At 39.4% G+C, this 22,753-nt stretch overlaps 1 protein-coding gene across 1 annotated transcript in view; it reads left to right on the top strand.

The window, feature by feature from the left end:
• The window catches only part of LOC102297971 (contactin-4), a 154,748-nt gene extending 151,179 nt beyond the window's left edge, over positions 1–3,569 (top strand). Inside the window, exon 24 of the mRNA XM_005941612.3 lies at positions 2,240–3,569. Within this exon, the coding sequence (XP_005941674.1) occupies positions 2,240–2,319 (80 nt within the window). The 3' untranslated portion in view covers positions 2,320–3,569. The remainder of the gene's footprint in view (positions 1–2,239) is intronic.
• Positions 3,570–22,753: the final 19,184 nt, after the last annotated feature.

Genomic DNA, 22,753 nt, shown 5'->3' with positions numbered 1-22,753 from the left:
AAAATCTGAAATTAAACATCTTGTCTGTTGGGAGTATCTGCAGCTTCTGATCTTCAGTTGTCAGTCACTCTGACTTGTGCCTCTGCTTCTTTCTGTGTAAATCATCAGCAGGAAACCTTATTAAACAACTATTCTGTTATGACAATTTCTCAACTAAAGCAGATTTTGTCTTTGTCCATTTTCCTAAAAACAAAGCAACTCAAAATAAAATTCAAGGTTACAATATAGCTCTAAAAACACCCACTGGCATATTTAACATTATATGGATATGGTTTCATGGAATTTAATACGATAAGTGCAAAAAATCTAAATGAAGAGTACAGTTTAAAAGATGTACAGCAGTGCATAAGTGCAAAGGAAGCTACGAGATAGCCTGTGCCAGGAAAGCTATAGCCATTTAAATTCTAAAGTGAAGAGGTGCTTCATTCATTTTTTTCCCCAGAGAAGCTGGAGAAACACAATATCAGAGTGTTATCTGTGCAGCGTCTACAGAGCTGGAGTCAAACATTATTTAGCTTAGATCAGCCCAGTGAATACGAGAAATAAAACCAGGTAGCCTTACTGTACAAAGATCAAAAATCCAACCAGTCCCTCTAAAGGTAATGATACACATATTTCATCTCACTCTCAAAAATAAAGCAAATGATTATCGTTACTTTAAAACAGTTAACAAATAATTTTTTTGGCTGAGAAAGATCCTCTTAAGTTATCCTCTTGAGAGCTGTAAAAGAAGGCAACTGAACTTCCTGGTTCATTCCAAGGAGAAAACACCAAACACTGGTTGAACAACACAGCATATGCAGTGAGGAGTGCTCAGACGTAGGAGAAACCAAACAGCCACTCCACAAACACTTGGTACAGCATAGGAGAGCCACCTGAGCAGCACAAGATCCAGCTGTACACCTGCATTTAAAGGAGAAAGAATACTCTTTTGAGGATACCAGTGTTCACACTGGTGTGGATGTGAACACTAGCAAAGAAGACAGATGGTTTGAGAGAAGTAAAGCAGGTCATCTATGCCCACTATGAATGTCCACTGTTGAACAGAGGTGTTGGTTTATGACACTAGCGATCAGCCACCTATCTTGAGATCCCTTCACAGGTGTTTCAACCTCCATTCAGACTTTGCTTCTGGTACCCTCAATAACTCATATAATGATGGGGTGGGGCAAAGTCTCGCTAAGGTTTCACCTGTCGGCCCCAGTGACAGGAATGATCCGTGGCTTTTTTTTTCTTGGCTCATTTAATGACTCATATGATCAATAGTGGGTTAACAACCCTCAGGACCACTTCAAGGGGGACAGCCCCAGTAGGGGTTTATTACCTTGGACTCTCCACCAGTTGTTCTATAACTCAAAAAGCCTCTTGGATGAGGGGCAAAATGAGGGCTTCTGAATATATAAGGAGAAATGCCATTCACAATCACTTTTAAGAATGCCTCTCTGTTATATTCTGGACTTCAGCAAATTTTCACCACTCAGATTTCTACATGCATGCACTTTACAACTGCTTTGATGTTTTGCAAAACCTTTGCACCAATTAGACTTTCCAGTATTCTCAGTTTGTCTTAACTTTACTCTCTGCAAATACCTCTCAAAGCTATGTAAGGAAACTATAATTTATTGATCAGTTTCTGATGTACAAACTGCAAAAAAAACCAATGCAGTATTTTGCCCCAAATCCTTATCTAGCAAACCTCTCAGCTGTGAAAGGAAAACCTGGGCTAAGTGCAGCCACACACACCTAGGGGTGCAACCTGGCCAGTCAACCAGTGAAATTTGCCCCCGTAGTGATGCTGGCGACTGCGGACTGTGATCGATCAGCAGTTTCATGTAAACGTAGCAGAGCTTTTATAATAAGCTTAATCATTTAGATTACACACAACTGTCTATTTTCATTGTTACTAAACCTCAGTCATTCAAAGAACAGACACAGTCTGACATCTTTAAGTCGAAAGATTAAGAGAGATAAACAACATCAGCTTTTTGCATGTTAATATAGATGTTCTGAAATTTTAGGAAACAAAAAACGGCACTTTGACTGATCAGGACACGCTAGAAACACTGTGAACCAAACAACGAATGTGTTAAGAAGCCAAACATACATCATAATGTAAACACTTCTCCTCTATTCAGTGCTGTCATTTTTCCATGTCTAAACTCCAAAACTCAAAAAAGACACAGAAGTTATGTCTTGAATCTCTTTGCTAACATTATACTTTGTGTTCTTTTCTTTATAGGTCTCAACTCAAAAGGATTTGTGTTTCCAGTTTCAATTCATTTTCCCTCCCTCGTGATATTTGCTATGTTCATTTTGTAGCTTCTAATGCCTTTATAATCAGCTCTAGACAAAAGAATGAAAACAGCGTAAGATGGTCTTTTATCTTATTCCATCAGATTTATGGAATAAGCAGCGGAAGTAGAAGTTTTCCAAAGCTGAATGATGAAACCATTCTGACAGGTTGTCAAATGCCCCACAGAATCCGTGGCCGGACCGCTACTCACAGGCAACAGCACAATTACAAAACATTTTCATCTGGTAATTTTCAGGACCACTGCAACCCTCCAGGATGCATGCATTTGATAAACATGGGAAGATGAGTTTCTTATCGTGCACTGAGAATTGAACAGCGCAGGTCCGTGTCCCAGTTTCCCCATTCGACTCTACATTTCCACTTTTTTTTGCCCTAGCTTCTAAGAACAGATAAAAGGCACGAGTGTCACCTTTTTAACATGCAGCTTTAAAACAGTCATTCACATTCCTTTATTTACTTTGTTAAGTGTTGTTTTTAAGCATGCACAAATATAGTAGTGCTATAGGTTTATCCAAAAAGTCAGCTACTGGTACACGGTGTTGGTGTCCACGTCAGTAAGTCAAAGTAACAAGCAACAATGATACAAGTCATTGGTATGTGTGTTTCATTGATCAGCATTTTCAGTGTATCTCCAAATAAAAATGCCTATGCATTTAAATACCTGATGGTAAGGAAATTTAAAGAAAGTAAATCAAAATTAACACCAATAGTAACCTTTTTTTTAATATACTATTCTATACTGTTATATATTCTCTCAGATTCTTCAGTTAGGATTTCTCCTGCTTGTTTGCTTTAATGGTGCAGGTCTCTCCTCTTTCTGCATGAACCACCCCAAGGTAAACATGTGCACAGCAAACAGCAAACAAGATCTTTTGATTTAGATTCTGATTTACTGATATTGAATTTGACAGTTATTTGGCATGTGCATTTATTTTGTGGGATGGGCAAAAATGTTTCTACACACATAAGTGAATGATGCCCAGCGTCCTTTTTTCCCCCACTCAGCTGCTGAGTGCATTACCCACAATGCACTTTGAACACTGAACATTCTCTGAGTGATTCTTGTGGGTTATGCTGTCGTAGCCTTGAGTTGCTAGGCGCACGCAGACGAGAAGCAGGCTCCAGAGATCGAGTAGACTCAATTCTTTCTAGCTCGATACCCAGCTTCACTTGAAACTGTTTATAAGATTTAGTACAGCTCGCTTTGGAGCCACAAAAGGCTTTGTGCACCTGTTTTCACATATGTAAAACAAAACCAAACAAAAAATATTAAATTATATATATATTTTTTAATTATTATCTATTTATATTTATTATTATTTAATTATTATTGTATTATATAATTATGATGATATATATATATTTCTTGAATATCTCCAGTTGTTCTCTTATAAAATCATTAGCATTTTTTTTTTCTTTTTGTTTTTATTCCCCTGTCTTTGGGAAATTTCACTTACACATGGGCACGTTTGATAAATGTAAAGCTCACTTTAGAACAACTGCGATTCATCCACCGTTACTGTTCGTTACTGGCAACGCGCCCTCGCCATGTTTCTATACACCTGAGTGGAACAGAGTCATTGTTACTGTTAATAATTACCAGCTGGGCCTTTTCCCACTATGACAAATGAAAGTGTCCACTGTGAGAAACGCTGCTCTGTAAGCAGAAGCTCTGCCTGACTGTTAGACACACACACAGACATAATTACATTACACCAGATAATGGCTAATGTGACCCAAAAAGGGGTATTTAGCAGAAAAGAGAGGCCAGTTATTTGCTCATCTGTACAGCAGTTGGACTGTTGAAGATAATTCCTGTTGCACTCTGTACCGGTCATTGCTTTTAATCGTGTTGGTTTTTGGGGGGGTTGTAACTGTACAGATTCTTCAGTTAAACATGTGTCCTACTGCTGCCTCCCCGATCCATGTTTCAGCTTGAACTGACCATAAATGTTTCCTGTGTTGATGTTAAGCGACAAAATGCACATGATTCTTTTTAAATATATGTAAAGAAATACTTGGATTTGCTGCTTAAAGAGGTTGTGTAGTGGAAAAAAGTTAACCAGTTAACCTGGTGTGTAGGTTGTAAGATCTGCTTTGCCTTATTAAATTAATGCTCTTTAAACTTATTGTGAACCCGTCTAAAACACGTTGACTGTAATTATTTTGTAAAAGGGCAGACGTATTGAAGATACAATGTAGAATGTCATTTATTAAATTTGTAAAGTTTTATTTGTGTCAAACGCATTTCATGAAATGTATTTTGCACTTGATGTGATTGTATGTAGAGTTTATTAAAAAGGAAGAGCGGTCACATAAACATCTATTATACATCCCAAATTGAAATTATAAACACTGAAAAAAAGAACATTTGACATAATTGCATTACATCAGGACTAGAGCTTTTTTAAATACAGATAAAAAAAAGTAATTTGAAAAAAACATTTTTATTGAATACCTGGGAGAAATATTTCCATTTTGATCATACTAAATAGCTGAAAATAGTAGAAAATTGAGTTTGTTTGTCATGTTTTAAGTTTCACTTTTATTTACTATTACACATGTTTAATGTCTTTCATAGACTCCTAAATTATGTATGATATATGGCTAGCTTGTGTGTGGTGTGCTGTAAAGTTTAGGTAAGAGTGTAAAACGGTGCATCTCCCATGTTTTTTTGTGAACACTATTCTTTTTATTTAGGATTATTCACTATATAACATCACATTTTGTTCTCTATGTATTCACTATTTTTCTGGGTATAATTTTAAATAAGTGCATCTTACATGAGACTCCCTTTATTTATTCTCACTATTGTGGCTGGAATATCCCATTATGATGTCCCAAATTGATATTCAAGAAACAAAATCCCTGCTCTTAAATTTATGATCGTACTTTGTCTTTAACCAAATCTACGATTTCTTCATTCAGCAATGTAATACCATTGTATTAATATATTATTATCTCTGTGAGATGACAAAAAGGCTCAATAAAAGTTTCACATTGAAACCCTTTAATCATCTGAAGTGTTTTCTCTCTTGTTTGAGTCATGCACCTTACTAAGTGACTTTTTTTTTATTCTTTACAAAACTGGTCTCAGGAGATTCTGGCTGTACTACAGAGAGTAAAGTGGAGAATCACAGCAATTAAGTAAGTTTAGTGCAAGCTGCTTATACTGTAGGGCTGCAGAGAATTAAAGGTAAAGAGATGTAGCTAGAGTGTTCCCTTGGGACCAAGGGAAAATTACCTAAAGACTCTCGAGAGATTTTCATGCTATACCTCCATCAGATGACTAGAACTTTCTTTCCACTGCACAGTGGGATGAAAGGTTTATGAAACAGGCACAAAAAAATTATATGAGGTTTGATGTTTTTTTGCTTGTTGTCTTCTTTTTTGCAGATTCCTTTTGGTTCATTAATGGCTCAGTCACTCTAGAGTAAAACACCAATGATGGGCCTCCTTGAGACTAGCAAAAAGTGATGATTGCGTTCAACTTTTTTTGCATTCTGCAACGGATTGGAAGTAGTTTCAGTGACCATCTTCTCCAAGGCAATTGCAGGTCACCTGATGAGAGGCAACCTGTCTGCAAACAATGGCTGAGTCAGATTGGCAAAGGTCTGCAGATAGCTGTTATCTGACTTGTAAGATAACAGCTGGATTGTGAACATAAATAATTCATGTGAATTTCTGTTTATGTAGACTGCAATAGATTTGCAACAGACAGCAAAAAAGCATAAAAATCTCTTGTTTAAAGGTAGTAAATAAGAGTAATAGTAAGGTTAACTTTAGGGATAGATTGAGGTGCTCTCTCATTTTTCAGATGCTCAAAATAGAGTCACTGGACCTCCACGTCAACAAGAGTAATCCGTGATAGTTTGGATACCTGACTGTGACACCACCTAGATGAGCTATTTCAGGCATGTCTAACTGACCCCGGGGCAGACCCAGGCACGATCATGTCTTGGGAACCACTCACCCCAAGAAGACCTGGAGGAAGTGGCAAGGGATGTATGGATGTCTTAGACTGTTAAACTGTCATACAGACCCAGACAACAAAACGAATCGATGGAATTAATTAATTAATGTATTTATTTATTTATTTTGCATAAGCATCACCAAAAACTTATCTCAGAGCCCTTCAAATAAACCACCAGCAGAACCAGGGAGTGCGGCCATCTGCCTCGAAATATTTGGGTAAAGAGAGTGCAGAAAGAGAAAATGGCAAAAAGAAACAACACAACACTTGGTCCTTATTATTGGACAATGCAGTCTGCTGTACATCTTGAAGCTAATAAAATTAGTCAGTTATCACAGATATCCAATTAAAAAGACAAGCTTGTATTGCATTACTTGCATTACTATATGCTGCAGTTCTTTATCTTCTTAGTGGCGATGTTTGCTATTGAGTTATAAAACATTTTTTTTCTACAGGAGAATAACAGAAGTATAATGGTGCTGTGGTGTCTGATTTAGTGACATATAATTTATGTATAATAATTTTGAATGAACACCTTGTTACACAATAATAAATGTCCTCCTGAGCAGCCTGTCCAACAACAGTTGTTAAATTGTTATAAACGTATAACAGTGCCGTCACTGTTTAGAAACTGTATATTGCATCGTGTGGCTGGTCAAATAGTTGTTAAACTGCGTATTCTGGTTATAACAACAGATGTTAAACTACAGTTTTACACTTTACAAACTGTAATAACGTTATGTGGAATAATCGGTTTTACCACCTGACAGTGATGTAGTATCAAAACTCTTGAGAAAAATGCAACAATACTGTCTGGAAAGACAATAGATGTGCAGATGGGTCTATTCTGCAGAGACATCCAGGTCTATCGTGTGCTCAGTAAGCCAGCATGTCAATATTACTCCAATAATACTTACAAGCACAAAGTGATCTGAAAGGCCAAGTGGGAAATCAGATTTTTGACCTGGTCAAACTGCAAGACAACCAAGCAATTTTTCAGCCAGTCCAGATGTCCAGTTGCCAGATCAGTGATCATTTAATGAGGCGGTTAAACAGTTGTATTATGCAGAAATGCAGCCAACTGTAAAATTACCCAGAGCAGTTATTTCAGGGTTAAATCAAAGAAAAACCAAACAATGTCTAACCAGAATAAACATGCCCTACAGCTAACTATGATACAGGAGCTGGAACACTGTAGTCTATATAAAATACCCTCTCCAGTCGCTATTTTGTTCTATTAAAACCAGCCCATCAAAGAAAACAGCATGTTACCAAACAAAGAGCACTTATTTCATAGTACTGCATGTCTCAGTTTTGACTGGTGCTCAGAGAGGCAGACTTTTCAGTTAAAGTTATGTGTTTACACTCATAAACCTGATATCAGCCATATAGATACCAGTTGAACCAATTAAATGTATGATGGATTCTGCAGGTTATCCCTTAATCATTAGTCTCGGGAGATAAAATCAGCACCGATATGACTTTCCTCAAAGCTTTCTGATCTTGGCTCATAATCTCTGTGCTGCTGTGACATTGATTTAGTGTAAATATGTCTACTGACAGGGGCTGCATTTTCAAGGCCTAAAAAAGAAGCTTTTCATTTGGAAATTCAGAGGAGGAAACTAAAATTTATGCTCCAAATGCACTGAGGAGTAAGACAAAAATGAGATAAACTGAGCGGGTGCACATTTAACTACCTTTTTTGACACATAATTAAAAATTAAGGTATGATAAGGTATGATAAGCCATGCACGTTGACAGTTTCAGCAACTCCACAGACTATTTCAAAACTGTTTCTACTTTGCAAAACTGCTGCACAATCTCCTTTGACTTTAAGCCGCCTGTTCTGCTGGTGCAAAATTCTGCCTTAAATATGTAAAGCAAGTGGAAGAACCAGAGCTTGACTCACAGCTTGTGGTTAATCCTTTATTCATGGAAATCTCCTGAGAATGGCAGCGTTCGAAGAGTGGCTTCTTTACCTTTGCTAGGCTGTGCACATTGTGCTGCTTTGAATCCACCACCTCTCATTATTAGCAACAGCTCACGCCTCCTACGGGACAATCCGAAGAAACTGCTTGGGTCAACTGATAAGCACCGGGTGATCTGTCATGAGCTAAACCCAGAGAACTTATTTTATTATACATATGGTTTCAATCCCATCACACACACATGCTGCCAAGGAAAAAAGTCAAATGTGGAGGGGATTGGTGTTGGAAAGTAGGTAGGAGGCTCTGTTTTCTACATCCAGTTTGAAAATATGATTTGTTGTTCATATTGAAAGTGAGTTGGGGGTGTGGAGGAGCTGACAATATTTTCTGGTATTGTCGAGGTGTAGGCTGCGAGATATGTCAGAAAAGTGACAGTGTGTGGACCTGAGCTGCGCTCTAAAGTAGGGATAAAGTGGTGTGATGGACAGAAGATTGGCTGGGAATTAAAAAGACCATGAGCCCTCTCCAAGCACCATGGGACAGCTGACAGGCAGCCAGTAGAGCTCTCTTCCAGGTTCACAGGGAAAAGGCTCTGTGTGGAAGACCACTGCTGAATGCTGACAAACACCACACTCATCACTTTTATTCATCGGGGGTCTTTGAATGCCAAAGTTTCTTCACAGAACTTCACTGTTACATTGTTATTTTGCTGTGGCTTTTGTTAGGAGCACCATGGAAAGAAGACATTTCCAGGGATTGTTACACTGTTACAAAGTTTTATGAAGTGTTATTTTTGGTACCTCTGTCCATAATTTATTATAGCAATGGACCCAGGGGTGTTTAATTTGTCAGGGAGTAAATGTGTTCTGATGGTTTTAGGATTTCTATTGGAATCCATTTACAGGTGTTAAAGAGCAGGCTTATGATGAATATTATTTCACAAATTATAGCAAGGTCTGATCTCTGCTGTTAACCTTCTGCTCAAAACCTTTATTGAAGCCCACTCTCCTGTGTGCCCGTATCAAATGCAGGAACTGTGTTACTTCCAAATAAGAAGAGAATATTGGACCGGTGAATTAATCATTTTTAACTGCCGTACCCAAAAATGTAATTTAATTTTAATTGTCAGATATGTATTGTAGTCAATGTTTCAATTCTTAAGAATGAACACTGTAAAAATGTTGAAGTGTATGCAGGGAAGCAGATGTCCCCAACAGAACTTTAAAGAATATACAGTGGGGCAAAAAAGTATTTAGTCAGCCACCGATTGTGCAAGTTCCCCCACTTAAAATGATGACAGAGGTCAGTAATTTGCACCAGAGGTACACTTCAACTGTGAGAGACAGAATGTGAAAAAAAAATCCATGAATCCACATGGTAGGATTTGTAAAGAATTTATTCGTAAATCAGGGTGGAAAATAAGTATTTGGTCACCTCAAACAAGGAAAATCTCTGGCTCTCACAGACCTGTAACGTCTTCTGTAAGAAGCTTTTCTGTCCCCCACTCGTTACCTGTATGAATGGCACCTGTTTGAACTCATCATCTGTATAAAAGACACCTGTCCACAGCCTCAAACAGTCAGACTCCAAACTCCGCCATGGCCAAGACCAAAGAGCTTTCGAAGGACACCAGGAAAAGTATTGTAGACCTGCACCAGACTGGGAAGAGTGAATCTACAATAGGCAAGCAGCTTGGTGTGAAAAAATCAACTGTGGGAGCAATCATCAGAAAATGGAAGACATACAAGACCACTGATAATCTCCCTCGATCTGGGGCTCCACGCAAGATCTCATCCCGTGGGGTCAAAATGATCATGAGAACGGTGAGCAAAGATCCCAGAACCACACGGGGGGACCTGGTGAATGACCTGCAGAGAGCTGGGACCAAAGTAACAAAGGTCACCATCAGTAACACACTACAACGGCAGGGAATCAAATCCCGCAGTGCCAGACGTGTTCCGCTGCTGAAGCCAGTGCATGTCCAGGCCCGTCTGAAGTTTGCCAGAGAGCACATGGATGATACAGCAGAGGATTGGGAGAATGTCATGTGGTCAGATGAAACCAAAGTAGAACTTTTTGGTATAAACTCAACTCGTCGTGTTTGGAGGAAGAAGAATACTGAGTTGCATCCCAAGAACACCATACCTACTGTGAAGCATGGGGGTGGAAACATCATGCTATGGGGCTGTTTTTCTGCCAAGGGGACAGGACGACTGATCCGTGTTAAGGACAGAATGAATGGGGCCATGTATCGTGAGATTTTGAGCCAAAACCTCCTTCCATCAGTGAGAACTTTGAAGATGAAACGAGGCTGGGTCTTCCAACATGACAATGATCCAAAACACACCGCCCGGGCAACAAAGGAGTGGCTCCGTAAGAAGCATTTGAAAGTCCTGGAGTGGCCTAGCCAGTCTCCAGACCTCAACCCCATAGAAAATCTGTGGCGGGAGTTGAAAGTCCGTGTTGCTCGGCGACAGCCCCAAAACATCACTGCTCTCGAGAAGATCTGCATGGAGGAATGGGCCAAAATACCAGCTACTGTGTGTGCAAACCTGGTAAAGACCTATAGTAAACGTTTGACCTCTGTTATTGCCAACAAAGGTTATGTTACAAAGTATTGAGTTGTATTTTTGTTATTGACCAAATACTTATTTTCCACCCTGATTTACGAATAAATTCTTTACAAATCCTACCATGTGGATTCATGGATTTTTTTTTCACATTCTGTCTCTCACAGTTGAAGTGTACCTCTGGTGCAAATTACTGACCTCTGTCATCATTTTAAGTGGGGGAACTTGCACAATCGGTGGCTGACTAAATACTTTTTTGCCCCACTGTATAATCATTTCTAATTTAACCATTGGTTGCTGTTTTGCCTTTTGAGCAAAATTACCTGAAACTATCTAAGTAGAAGACATAATGAGAGCTGGACCAACTGTAAATGCTAACAAAATGTATCTTGGCCCGTTCTCTTTTTCTTTAAATTTCAACACACTGGACCATTGTTTATGAACTACTGCATAACTTTCAGTAAGAGCTCAAACACACTGTGGATGTAATGCTGCCATAGCAAATGTTACTTATGCAGTTAATGCCTTGTGTGAAGCACCTTTTACCATGGGTTTAGAGAAAAGCTTTAAAAGTAAAATAATAAATATTAAAACTGTTAGTTGTGTTATGTTGATAAAAATAATAATTTGATGTTAATGATGTTAATACATAACTGTTTGTCTGTGAAGGTTCTCAGTCATCCAGGTCATCGTAGTCAAAGAGCTTGCAAAGAAAAGCGTCTGGACTTCTTTAAGTTGCTTGAAGATCGTTTCACCTCTCATCCGAGAAGCTTCTTCAGTTCTAAGGTCAAATGGTGGAGAGTCCCAGATATAAACCTAGTGGGAGTTCCCCCCACAGAGGGACAAAAGGACCCCCTGATGATCCTCTAATCGCCTGAGCCAAGGTGTGAAACTGGGTGTGGGTCCCAATCAGCCAGAGTTTCGGGTGAGTTCATTGTGAAACCTGGCCCCACCTTATCATGCGAATTCCTGAGGTCAGATGGCCCAGGATGTGAGTGGGCGTTAAGGCGTCTGGGAAGGGATCTCAAAACTGGATTATAGATGGCAGAGAGTTGGTGTCGTAAACCCCCGCCTCTGTTCAAAGAAGCTTCTCGGATGAGAGGTGAAACGTCTTCAAGTAACTTAAAGAAGTCCAGACGCTTTTCTTTCCAAGCTCCTTTGACTATAACTCAGTTTGCATTATAGTATAGTCACATTAAGCAAAAGAGTGGTTTGAGAGTTTGACCAAAATTGGTTGCAGGAAACAGGACTGCAACCAGTCACAGTCAGTTGCTTTGTTCAAAGTGACACAAATGTCAACAAAACAGCAATAAGATGGAGTCAGCCTGCTATCAGAGATGGAAATGAATTAGTCAAGCTGGCTATTACATATAATCTGTTAGAGATAAAACAGAAACTGACTGTCATAAATAAACCTGCCGTTGCAAATCTGTTGCTGTTCATGCGTCCACCCACGTTCTTTTGTTTCTCTGCATTTATGAGAAAAAGAAAGAAAGGTACTTTATGATCCGGAACTCCTGCATTACTTTAGTAAATGGCATGCGCCCGGAGCAGGTACCCAAAAGGAGAAGAAGCCCAAATTCCTCTCTGCATTTAACCCATTCACTCAGTGAAGCAGTGGGCAGCCACTGGGCGCCCGGGGAGCAGTGTGTAGGGACGGTACCTTGCTCAGGGGTACCTCAGGGTAGCTGTTCAGGGGAATCGAACCCCCGACCTTCCGATCATGGGGCCACCACTCTACCTACTGAGCTATCCCTGCACTCAGACTCTCCTCTGCCCAACAACCTGATCCTGGCCCAGCCTTTGCAGCTATAACAGCTTCAAATCTTCCAGAAATTCATCCAAATTCATGCCTTTATGGACCTTGCTCTACTGGTGCACAGTGGTGTTGGAACAGGAAAGAGCCATCCCGAAACTGATTCCACAAAGTTGGGAGCATAAAACTGTCCAAAATGCCTTGGTATATTGAAGCATCAAGACTTCCTGGCACTGGAACTAAGCAGCTGAGCCCAACTCCTGACGAAAAAATCCTTATCATTATAGAACTGTTCTCGTGGCAACCGCCAAACCCAGACCTATTCATCATATTGCCAGGTGGAGAAGTTTGGAGGTCTGCAGCGATTGACTCTGCAGAAAGCTGGCATCCTCTCTGCACTATGTGCCTCAGCATCCGCTGATCCAGCTCTGTGATTTTACGCGATCTACTAGTTAGTGGCTGTCACTTTTATAATACCACTAACAGCCGACTATTGAATATTTAGTAGAGATGAAATTTCACAACTGGTCTGTGCACATGCGGCATCCAATCACAGTACCACACAGGAATTCACTGAGCTCCTGAGAGAAACCCATTCTTTCACAAATGGTTGTGAAAGCAGTCTGCATGCCATGCCATTAACAAGAGGTCAAAGGTCATATGGGCATAGGTGATGGTAGGAACATAGATTGACCAGTAAACTGGCAGCTTTGCTTTCATACTCAGCTCCCTCTGCACAACAGGCTAGTTGGAGAGATTCAGACGCCATGCCAACAAGACTGTTGTCTGTCTATCAATCACCTGATCCACATTCCCCTCACTCGTGAACAAGACCATGAGACACTTAAACTCACTTTGGTCAACAACTGGTCCCTAATCTGGAATGTGAACTGCACCTTTTTTGCACATGGTCTCATATTTGGAGGTGCTGATTCTCCTCTCAGCCGCTTCACACTCAGCTGCAAACTGCCCTATTGACTCAGTCAAAAACGTATAAAAACTGGCAGCACAGCAACTGGCTGTTGCTGTGCTGCCAGGCTTAATGAGGGTGATTTATTAATCTGACTTTAGTCTAGATTCTGGAACCTTAAATAATGAAGGGTTAAACTGAATCATCTCTTCAGGCGCAAGGGAAAATATGATTGGCCTAAAAAGGCGATGAACCATTTTCAGAACAGTTTCTTTTCACTGTTTTTACTCTGACTGTTATGACCTTTTTTCTACCATTTTTAATGACGGGATCATTTTTGTTGAGTCATCCAGGGCCTGCTGAAACAGCACAGTGGGAAAGGATAGTGTCATTTTTTTTTACATGTTTTTTTTTAGATCATTTTTAAAAGATTGTAGTGTCCCCAACAAACCATCTTCTTCTTGGTCTTTTTTAGCAAAACATAAAGAAATCAAATTGAATTGGAACTGACTTTTTTATTGCACTTTCATGAACTTTGACACTTTTTTGTAGTTTCTGAGATTTCTGAGATAATTCTTTTGCTACACTGCGCTGTGCAGGTACAGCTTTTGAAATGAATGTGTTAGCTATGACCGTGCTGTCATGACACTTTTTCGTTCAGCTACAGTTCCAGGTAATTTGGTTATAAGATCAAGCATTATTAGCAAATTGGCAACTTTATTCACAGAGAACACAATTTTAAGAGCATTAAAATAACATTTTTGCAGCTTTAGACAATATGTAAAATAGTTGTTGAGATATGTCATAGAATACATTCAAAGCTTGACTGCTTTTAGGGTAAGATGAAAGCTCAAGCTAATCTTTTTGGAGTAAGGGTTTGTGTATAGTATAGGTACATATGGGGCTTGTACTATAAACATAATCATAAAGTTTCATTTTTTAATTTACTTCCAAAGAATGACAATATTCAGGTTCATAACACATAGTTCTCACCATAACAGTTAAACCACTCTGATGATACAAAATAAAAACGTCCAACATATTCATAACTAAGCCATTAACAGCAGCTAAATCAGTTAAAATCTGCACAAGCTATTTGCCTTTTTTATTAGATTTGAGAGAACGGCCGCCTTGTTTTAAAAACCTGTTGGACTGATTTGTTGTCAGCGTTGGGGTGATTACTAGTAATATATTACTATTATTTGTTTTTTATGTTACTTAACATGACCTGAAATGCACAACCACAGTCTCACAAGTTAACAAAATTAATTTTATGTTACAGTCCCACACACTGACACAAATCCCTATCCAGCTGAGGAAACTGCATATGATCTTTCTTTAAGTGTTTAAGGTTGAACACAAAGTCAAAAACACAGAGGAAAGTTGAAAAACAACCCAAAGAGCCTTCAAAGCAGTCTCCCCTGCTATTACACTGTAGAAATGGAGGCTACAGTCCTTATTAACATTATTCTGCATTTTTGGACAGCTTTGTGTTTGCATGCTACCTGTGCAGATATTTCTAAAAACCTAATGTTGTATTAACAGTTGTTTCTGTCCAGGATGCCGCTTGCACTTTACCATTATATATTTCTCCCTTTGTGCAATTAAGACAAAAGCACTGCTCATATCTTCACTTCTCAAAAGCTGTAGACTGCACCAGCATGCTCCCCCTCGCTGCACATGAACTGAAATTAGCTGATTGCTTTGTAAGTATATAGAAAGGAAAATAATTTTTTTTATGTTTTGCTTTGCTTGCCATCCTCCTATCAAACAGATAATTGGAGAATCTCTGTAACGCATGTAACAACATAATTGTAACCATGTGAGGGTGGAATTTAGTACTGAAATGTGTTACATTACTGTGTTACAGAAAAACAACATGATTACAATAATATGCACTGCTTGATGCCACAGCCTTGACTAGAGGTTTTTTCATTCCCAGAGCAGCAGTACCTGCAGCTTTGTCTAAGTACCTGGAGTATTAGAAGCATGCACGAGAGAAACCTTTAACATCAGTGTCAGGGCCAAAGGTTATAGCAATAGTAGAACAACTTACTCCCAACTCACCGCTAATGCAGACCTGTTCAGGTCACTTAAAAGCAACTGCTGTGAAGGGGAATATTCAGTGGCTAAAACTAACAAGCCTCCATGGTGGCCAAACCTAACCAAACAGTGAAGCTGAGATTGGCAAAAAAATCCCTGTCTGTCTCTCCTCTCCTCGCTCTCTCGTTTGCCTTTCCACTATTCCAGTGTGTGTGCATGTGGGTGTATACTTTTTAGCCAGTTTTTGTGCAATAGGGGGATTCAGGCCAGGTTCCTGCCTTTTGGACTTTGTGCACCTCCTTATGTTTACACACCATTACCTGATACCTCCTTGAAGCCACTACTTAAGGGCGTGGCTGAGCTTCAGTCTTCGCTGCATCGTTAAGCAACAGTCAGAGTAACCCAAGCTCCAACGCTCGTTGTCTTTGTTCTTAACCTATGCGGAAATCTTTCCATGGGAGCAGTGAGCAAAGTGTGCCTGAGAGTGTTTCTGTGGAGAAACTAGCAAGGACGATCGTGAGCACTTTGGGAGCGGGATTGTCACTACTGTAGACTTTGTGTTGGACAATTGTTGGACAATTGTTGCAATTTTCACAAATAAATTTACTCTATTGTTTAAGAGAGTCTGTGTCTGAGTGCAGACTTTTGACTCTTGGTTCCATTACACAGTGTGGCACCCCTGCTTTGATAGCTAACCCAGCTAGCATTCTTTAACTTCGGGCTCACTGCCAAAACGACTTCTAACGATAAGCTTTTGGCACAGGGCATACTGAGCTGAAAAAACTTAATGACAAACAGTCTATCGCAGGGCTAACACATTGAGACAGACAATCATTTTTCACAACGGCCAAAAGCTAAATGGCCTACAGCCAAATTAGAATTGGTAGTTAATCATACCCATGAATGTCTGTAGCATTCCTCACTTCCTGTGTGAGGAAGTGAGTTCCTGAACCCTGAAAGCAAGCATGGTAAGAGCATGCAAACTCCACACAGAACAGTTCCAGCTGGCTGGTGGGTTCAAACCTATGAGGCAGCAGATCACCAACAAACCACCTCCCCACTTCATAAAGCGACTGTCATGTCTAGTGCTGCGCGGCAGGCAAGATAAAAGACCCAAAATGCAGCACTCAGAAACAGGGAGTTACCTCAGGGTGCAGCTTTATTGCTGGAGAACTCTTCAAAGCAATGAATTTTACAAAAACGAACCAAAACCTCAAATGCAGTACTACAACCAAAACTGGGAACAGGAACCTAACTAAGATGCTCATGCTAGGAAAAACCAACCGGGACACGACGAGAGACACACAGCAAAATGAGGGTACACCGAGCAAGGGGAGACTAAGACACTAAATACAAGAAGAGGTGAACAGGGCAAGAGGAAACATCTGGGAGACACAGCTGACACCAGTTACACAGACAAGACCTGGACCATCAAAGTACAACAGGAAATACACCAGGCACAGGGGCAAGAGTGACATGAGGAGTACAGGAACTAGAAATACAAAACAGAAACCAAAACACTAGTAGACATTAACCAAGATAAAACCACAGAATGATAATAATAATAATAATATAAGATCAAAACACTGGGTGGCTGACCCATGACCATGACAGTGACGTTGGAGTCACTTTTATAAGTTATTTTTGGACCTCCACTTTTGGTCCACTGAATTGGTTGTTTTGTAACTCCAGGCAACATCTTTTTCAATGTGGTCATGTGGATGTCTTTTAAAAGGCATACTTAGAGATCTTCTTTATAATGCTTCTACATGTACAGAAACAGTTATGTGTAATGGACTGATTCTTATATAGCGCTTTTCTTCTCTCGTACTCAAAGCGCTCTATACAACACACCGCATTCATCCATGTGCACAAGCACTGTTTATCTATACTTTCAGTGCTTTCTAACTATCATTCATACATCGGAGAGCAAGTCGGGGTTAGTATCTTGCTCAAGGGTGTTTGGCATTCAAACTGGGGGATCAAACCACCAACCTTCCAATAAGCAGCTGACCTGCTTTACCTCCTGAGCTACAGCCTTCACATTGTGCAAGAATGCAGAGTGATCAGTGGACATCTCCTGTACTTTCTCAGAGCAGGCTACTGATGACAACACCATTCACTTCCTCTTACAAAGCTTTTCACAATAAAACAGGATACTTGTAAAAATGCAAATGCTTTTTTAAGGAATTTCCCATTTTTTTCTAAACACTTTAACCATTATTGTTTTACATGTTAACATAGATTTCAATGTTTTTAACATTTCAACACAATTTAATAAATGACATGACCATGACCTGGTTACAAACAAATAAGTCAATTAACTAAAATAAATAAGCCAGTTAAAGAAAACAAGAAAATGTAAAATAATGACGTCAAAGTTCGGTCATGGTTGGACGTCCAAATTGTGCAACTAGTTTGGACGTCGTATAGATGTCCAGAGTTGGTCATGGACCAACAGACCCAGTATAGACATGATCTGCATGTCTATCCGACACCCAATGATTAGTGGTTCCCACCACCAAATAGATACAAATGTTAATATTAACCAGAGCTTTGGACTTTCTTGCCAAACATCTTAACACATGGAATGGTATTTCTCCATATTAACTCCTTAGCTGTTGGATGTCCTTCTTGGACTTAGTGGCGATGGTAAGATTGTGTAATATTTCTTTTGTTGTTTGTTTTATCAAACATTGCAAAATAAAAAGAAATTTAAACTCACCATAAGGGTGCTATTTAGGGTGCCCCACAGAGTTTCACTAGACAGGCAGATCCACAGGTACTAATGAGAACAGGCATGAGAACAGAGAAAGGGTGAGGGTGAGGGGAGGGAATGAAAATGAAAGAAAGGTCTTCCAAACAATGTTGACAATGAACAGCTGAGAAATTATGGCTTTGATCACCAAAAAAAGTAAGTACCAGGAAACAAACAATTTATGCGTTAACGAAGTTTCAGTAAGTTACATAAATATGTTGTTTTTCTTAAATAAATGAAAAAAAAGTTGTGCCAATCAGAGCATGTTGGTTCTGATTGGCACAATCTGATTGGCTCCAACCATGTAAAAACTACACAAGTTCTCAATCAATTGTCTCTGTATGCAACAAAAAAAAATATGTCATGCATTTGGTTTCCTCTTTGCACAAATGGGATTAATATATATCGAGCTGCATATCTGAATGAACCACTATTGTCAATGAAAACCTTTATCAGCTTTCCACCCAACCAGTTTTAAGACTGGGGAAAATAAAGGCAGTCTTTCAAACATAGTTGCTGGGTGTATCATTTCAATTAAGCTATATTTCATTATTTTTATTTACAGTTTAACAACGGTGATCTCAAAGGGTGATGTGAGCAAGCACTTGGCAAAGGTGGGGGAGAAGTCCCAATTAAAAGGAAGACACCACCACCAGACACAGGCTCAGAGAAGGGCAACCAACTGCTGTGACCAGTTGGGGAGTGGAGAGAACAGCAAGACGGTAAAGAGGAGCACAGGGAGACAGCTAATTACAGGACAACAAAACCAACTAGATGAGAGATTAAACAAAAAGTTAATGACATAGTGTGTCAACATTATCGTAGGGTCGTTACCTTACAAAATAAAGCACCTTGAGGCAGCTGTTGTTGTAATTTGGATTATATGAATAAAATTTAATAAAACTTAATTAAACTGACACAGAATAGTGGTGTTGGCAGCCACTAATGTATGTATGCAGTATGTATGAATCAATACAGTATTATATTGCACAGAATTATATACAATACTGTATAAATGGAGTATTGTGCTTAACAAATTAATGTAAGGTTTATCCCACAGCTGCGCTAAAGTGACAGCATTGGTCTCATAATGGATGATCCCCACTAATTAAAGCTTTTTAACTGAAGTTTTGTTTTGTTTTTTGCTAAAATAAAATTATTATTGTTACCCCTGACATTTCAAATTAAAATTTAAAAAGCAAGTTATCATTATAAATTTTTCATTAGGTTGCAAAATGACAGTTATTTACTCCTGAATTGCATTCGTCAATTTATACAGTGACAGGTGGTCTTATAAATTTGTTCAGCACTGTATGTGTGCAGTGACAATAAAAAAGGTTTTCTGTGTGGAGTCCTGAGAACACTTTCCTTTTCACATGACTGCATCATAAAGTGTCACAAAGTCTTAGACTGAGGCCACTGTTTTAACTCTGTTAATATTTGGTTGTGCAAGGATTTCCTCCGTCCTGAAGGACAGCAACACTGAGGATTAAAGTGGATATATTGACTGATATCTGTGAAGAAACCTCAAATCACATCAGCAGTGGAGGGCAGAGACCAAAACCAGAATGTGTTCAAAACCAGCTGCAGAAATGTGACATCTTTTGTTACTGTCACTCTTCACACAGATCTTTTCAATGTGTCTGTCAGTTCATATTGGTGTCAGATATTGGTTGGAGCCAGAAATAGATATAAAGACAAATGTAATAGAAAAAGAAAATCAGATATAAGGAGCAATTGAGAGCTAAACACTGAAGAGGCCTACTTTACACCGCAAAAATGATGTTACTAACAACACTGATGCGATTATAATTCTTTACCTCTCAATGTTTGCGTCTACATCTAATCTGCAGTCAAATGCTACAGGATGTGGTCTCTATAGGCTGGTGAGCCTTTCATTATTGATTACCTACTGTAGGCGTCATCCCATAAATCCACCATCAAAACAGCAGGTTGGACTTGTTTTGCACAATGCTACGATTGCTCTGTCATTCACTACAGAACAATGAGATCTCCCTGTCTCTTATACACTACCAAAGACCTGTAGCATTTCAGGGCATTACTGCATGTATGCCATTGATCTTTCAAATACCCTGGGATGTGTATGCTAGCGTGCTGATCATTCCTTTGTAAATTATTGATCAGTGACACGTGGGTTTGTGTCTCATTATGTGCTGCCTGCACGTCATCTCGCTTGTACAGGACCTCTAAATGCACAGTGGTTCATATTTATCATTGATATTTCTTCCTATTTGGCTGTCCTAAACACAGTAGATGTGTGGATACTCTCTATAGTTATGCAAATTGATTCTAGCCCTGTATGTCTTTGAAATATGTAAATACCTTTTCCTGTCTTCTGTGGTCTCGGGGTGATAAACACAAACATACAGCACATTTGATCTGTGTAAATATGAGACTGATGATATATTTGGCAAGATAACACTGCACTGTACTGATGCAGTGTAATGCATGGCATTCAAAACAGGACTCGACAAGCTTTTGAAATATTTTAGTTTTGCTAATGCATGTTTAAAATCTCAATAACAGCATGATTATCAGAAATAATGAGTATAATTGATTTCCAAAAAGTCATTCTCAAAACTTGACACTTGGGTAAATTGGTTTTAATTGACAGTATTCCCGGCAGAGAGAAGGAAGCCACGTCTGAAAATGTCTGCCACTGAAAGCTGCTGGAAACCTTTCAGCTTTACTGCAGCGTTCGCCTCAGCCCCATGCTGCTGCCATCCCCTACTCTCACTGAGAGTCTTACAGATATGGAGATGGGCAGAATTTATCATGAAATGGTTTCAAATGGGCCTGTTCTAGAGAAGTTTCATTTTGTGTTCATTTTTCAAACAGATATAGCCTTGAAATGGGTATATTTCTCATCTCGTGACCACTGATTATTATGGTAACTTTGTGCTCCGCATCTATGAATTCAAAACTTTTACTTTGATCATTCAACTGAAAAACCCCCAAAAAGCCACTTCAGAGAGGAATATGCCGATACTATATTTCTGTGTGTTTACCTACCTTTTAATCTAAAAGCTTCTTAATTTTGTCGCAAGTTTACACAGGTTTTGGCAGTATTGTGGGATGACTGTGGTTCAGGGGGTTGGGAAACTCATCTGTAACCAGAAGGTTGCCGGTTTGATCCCCCAGCTCTCTCTGTCCTGGTCGTTGTGTCCTTGGGCAAGACACTTTACCCTACCGCCTACTGGTTTTGGCCAGAGGGGCCGATGGCACGATATGGCAGCCTCGCTTCTGTCAGTCTGCCCCAGGGCAGCTGTGGCTACAACTGTGGTTTGCCTGCACCAGTGCGTGAATGAATAGTGGAATTGTGAAGTGCTTTGGGTGGCTAGAAAAGTGCTATATAAATGCAATCCATTATTATTGTGTTCTCCAAAGGCAACACAATAAGTGCAGAATAGAACTTAAGGAACCCATTTGCTAGTCTGCTGAGTAAACCTCTGTCTGTGTTGGCGTTTTCAGGACCCTAAGTGGATATTCAGAAAGATTTCCATGTATCATCACTGCTTATAAATGTAGATACAGCTTTTAAAAAGCTAATGAGAAGCTAATACACAATAATAGGAAAATGTAAATGTTAAAAATTGAGAGATGTATCCACTGTTATGCAAATTTTAAAATACTGCGAATAATAATAATAGTAACTGTGCCACCACTGCTTGACCTCCTTTGGTCTTTAAGTTCTTCTTCTGGTTAAGGTTTCAGATTTGCTGCATAAATCTTTTTGTAAATCAGACAGTGTCTCTTAAGAGGGGATTTCAACATTTTCTTGGTCAGGGTGGAGTCATTTGATGTCATCTGATTCTCTCTGCTCTGTTCTCTGCACATAATTGGACGTATTTATCTATGCAAAGGATTTTAACTTGTTTTCTTGCGGCTTAAAGAGCACCACAGATCCTCTGAGACAGCCTCCTCTGACACGTATGTTTGCTGATTAGAGCTTTTGGTACTTTATTTAGACAATTTAGTATTTGTGATAAAGCTCTCTCGCTCTCTCCCGCTCCCCCATCCCTCTCTTCTCTCAGTGAACAAATCTTCCGATGTTGTCCTCACTTTCGGTCTGCCTGATTGTGTTTTGGACACAACTGATAAAGCTTAAACAAAGGGTTTTAGAGTGTCATGCACCACCCACTTTGAAAACCTTCAGTCTAGATTCTGTGAAAACCCCTATTTTGCTTAAAATAACAATCTGACTTCTGACACTTCCACTTAGTTCTGATGCCAGGTTTCCTGCTATCACAGTGCTCCTTAGAAAGCAATGTTCTGTTGGAAATCAGAGGCACAGGTGGCCAATGGGTTCAAGTTGATTTACTTGAAACAAGCCTCTGATAAGTAGTAACAATTGGCCTGGCTGTTATCGTAATGCTGCTGCAACTGAAGGGATACTACTCAAGAAAACCAGACTTTGCACGAAGCAGCAAATATGGTCAATGCACAGATTTGCTTTGGGTTGGTTGCTAAACCAAAAAAA

The sequence above is a fragment of the Haplochromis burtoni genome, unplaced genomic scaffold, assembly GCF_018398535.1.
Source record: "Haplochromis burtoni strain Fernald_Lab_line unplaced genomic scaffold, NCSU_Asbu1 Contig_97, whole genome shotgun sequence".
In the NCBI taxonomy this organism is placed as follows: domain Eukaryota; kingdom Metazoa; phylum Chordata; class Actinopteri; order Cichliformes; family Cichlidae; genus Haplochromis; species Haplochromis burtoni.
This window is presented reverse-complemented; position numbering and strand designations above follow the sequence as displayed.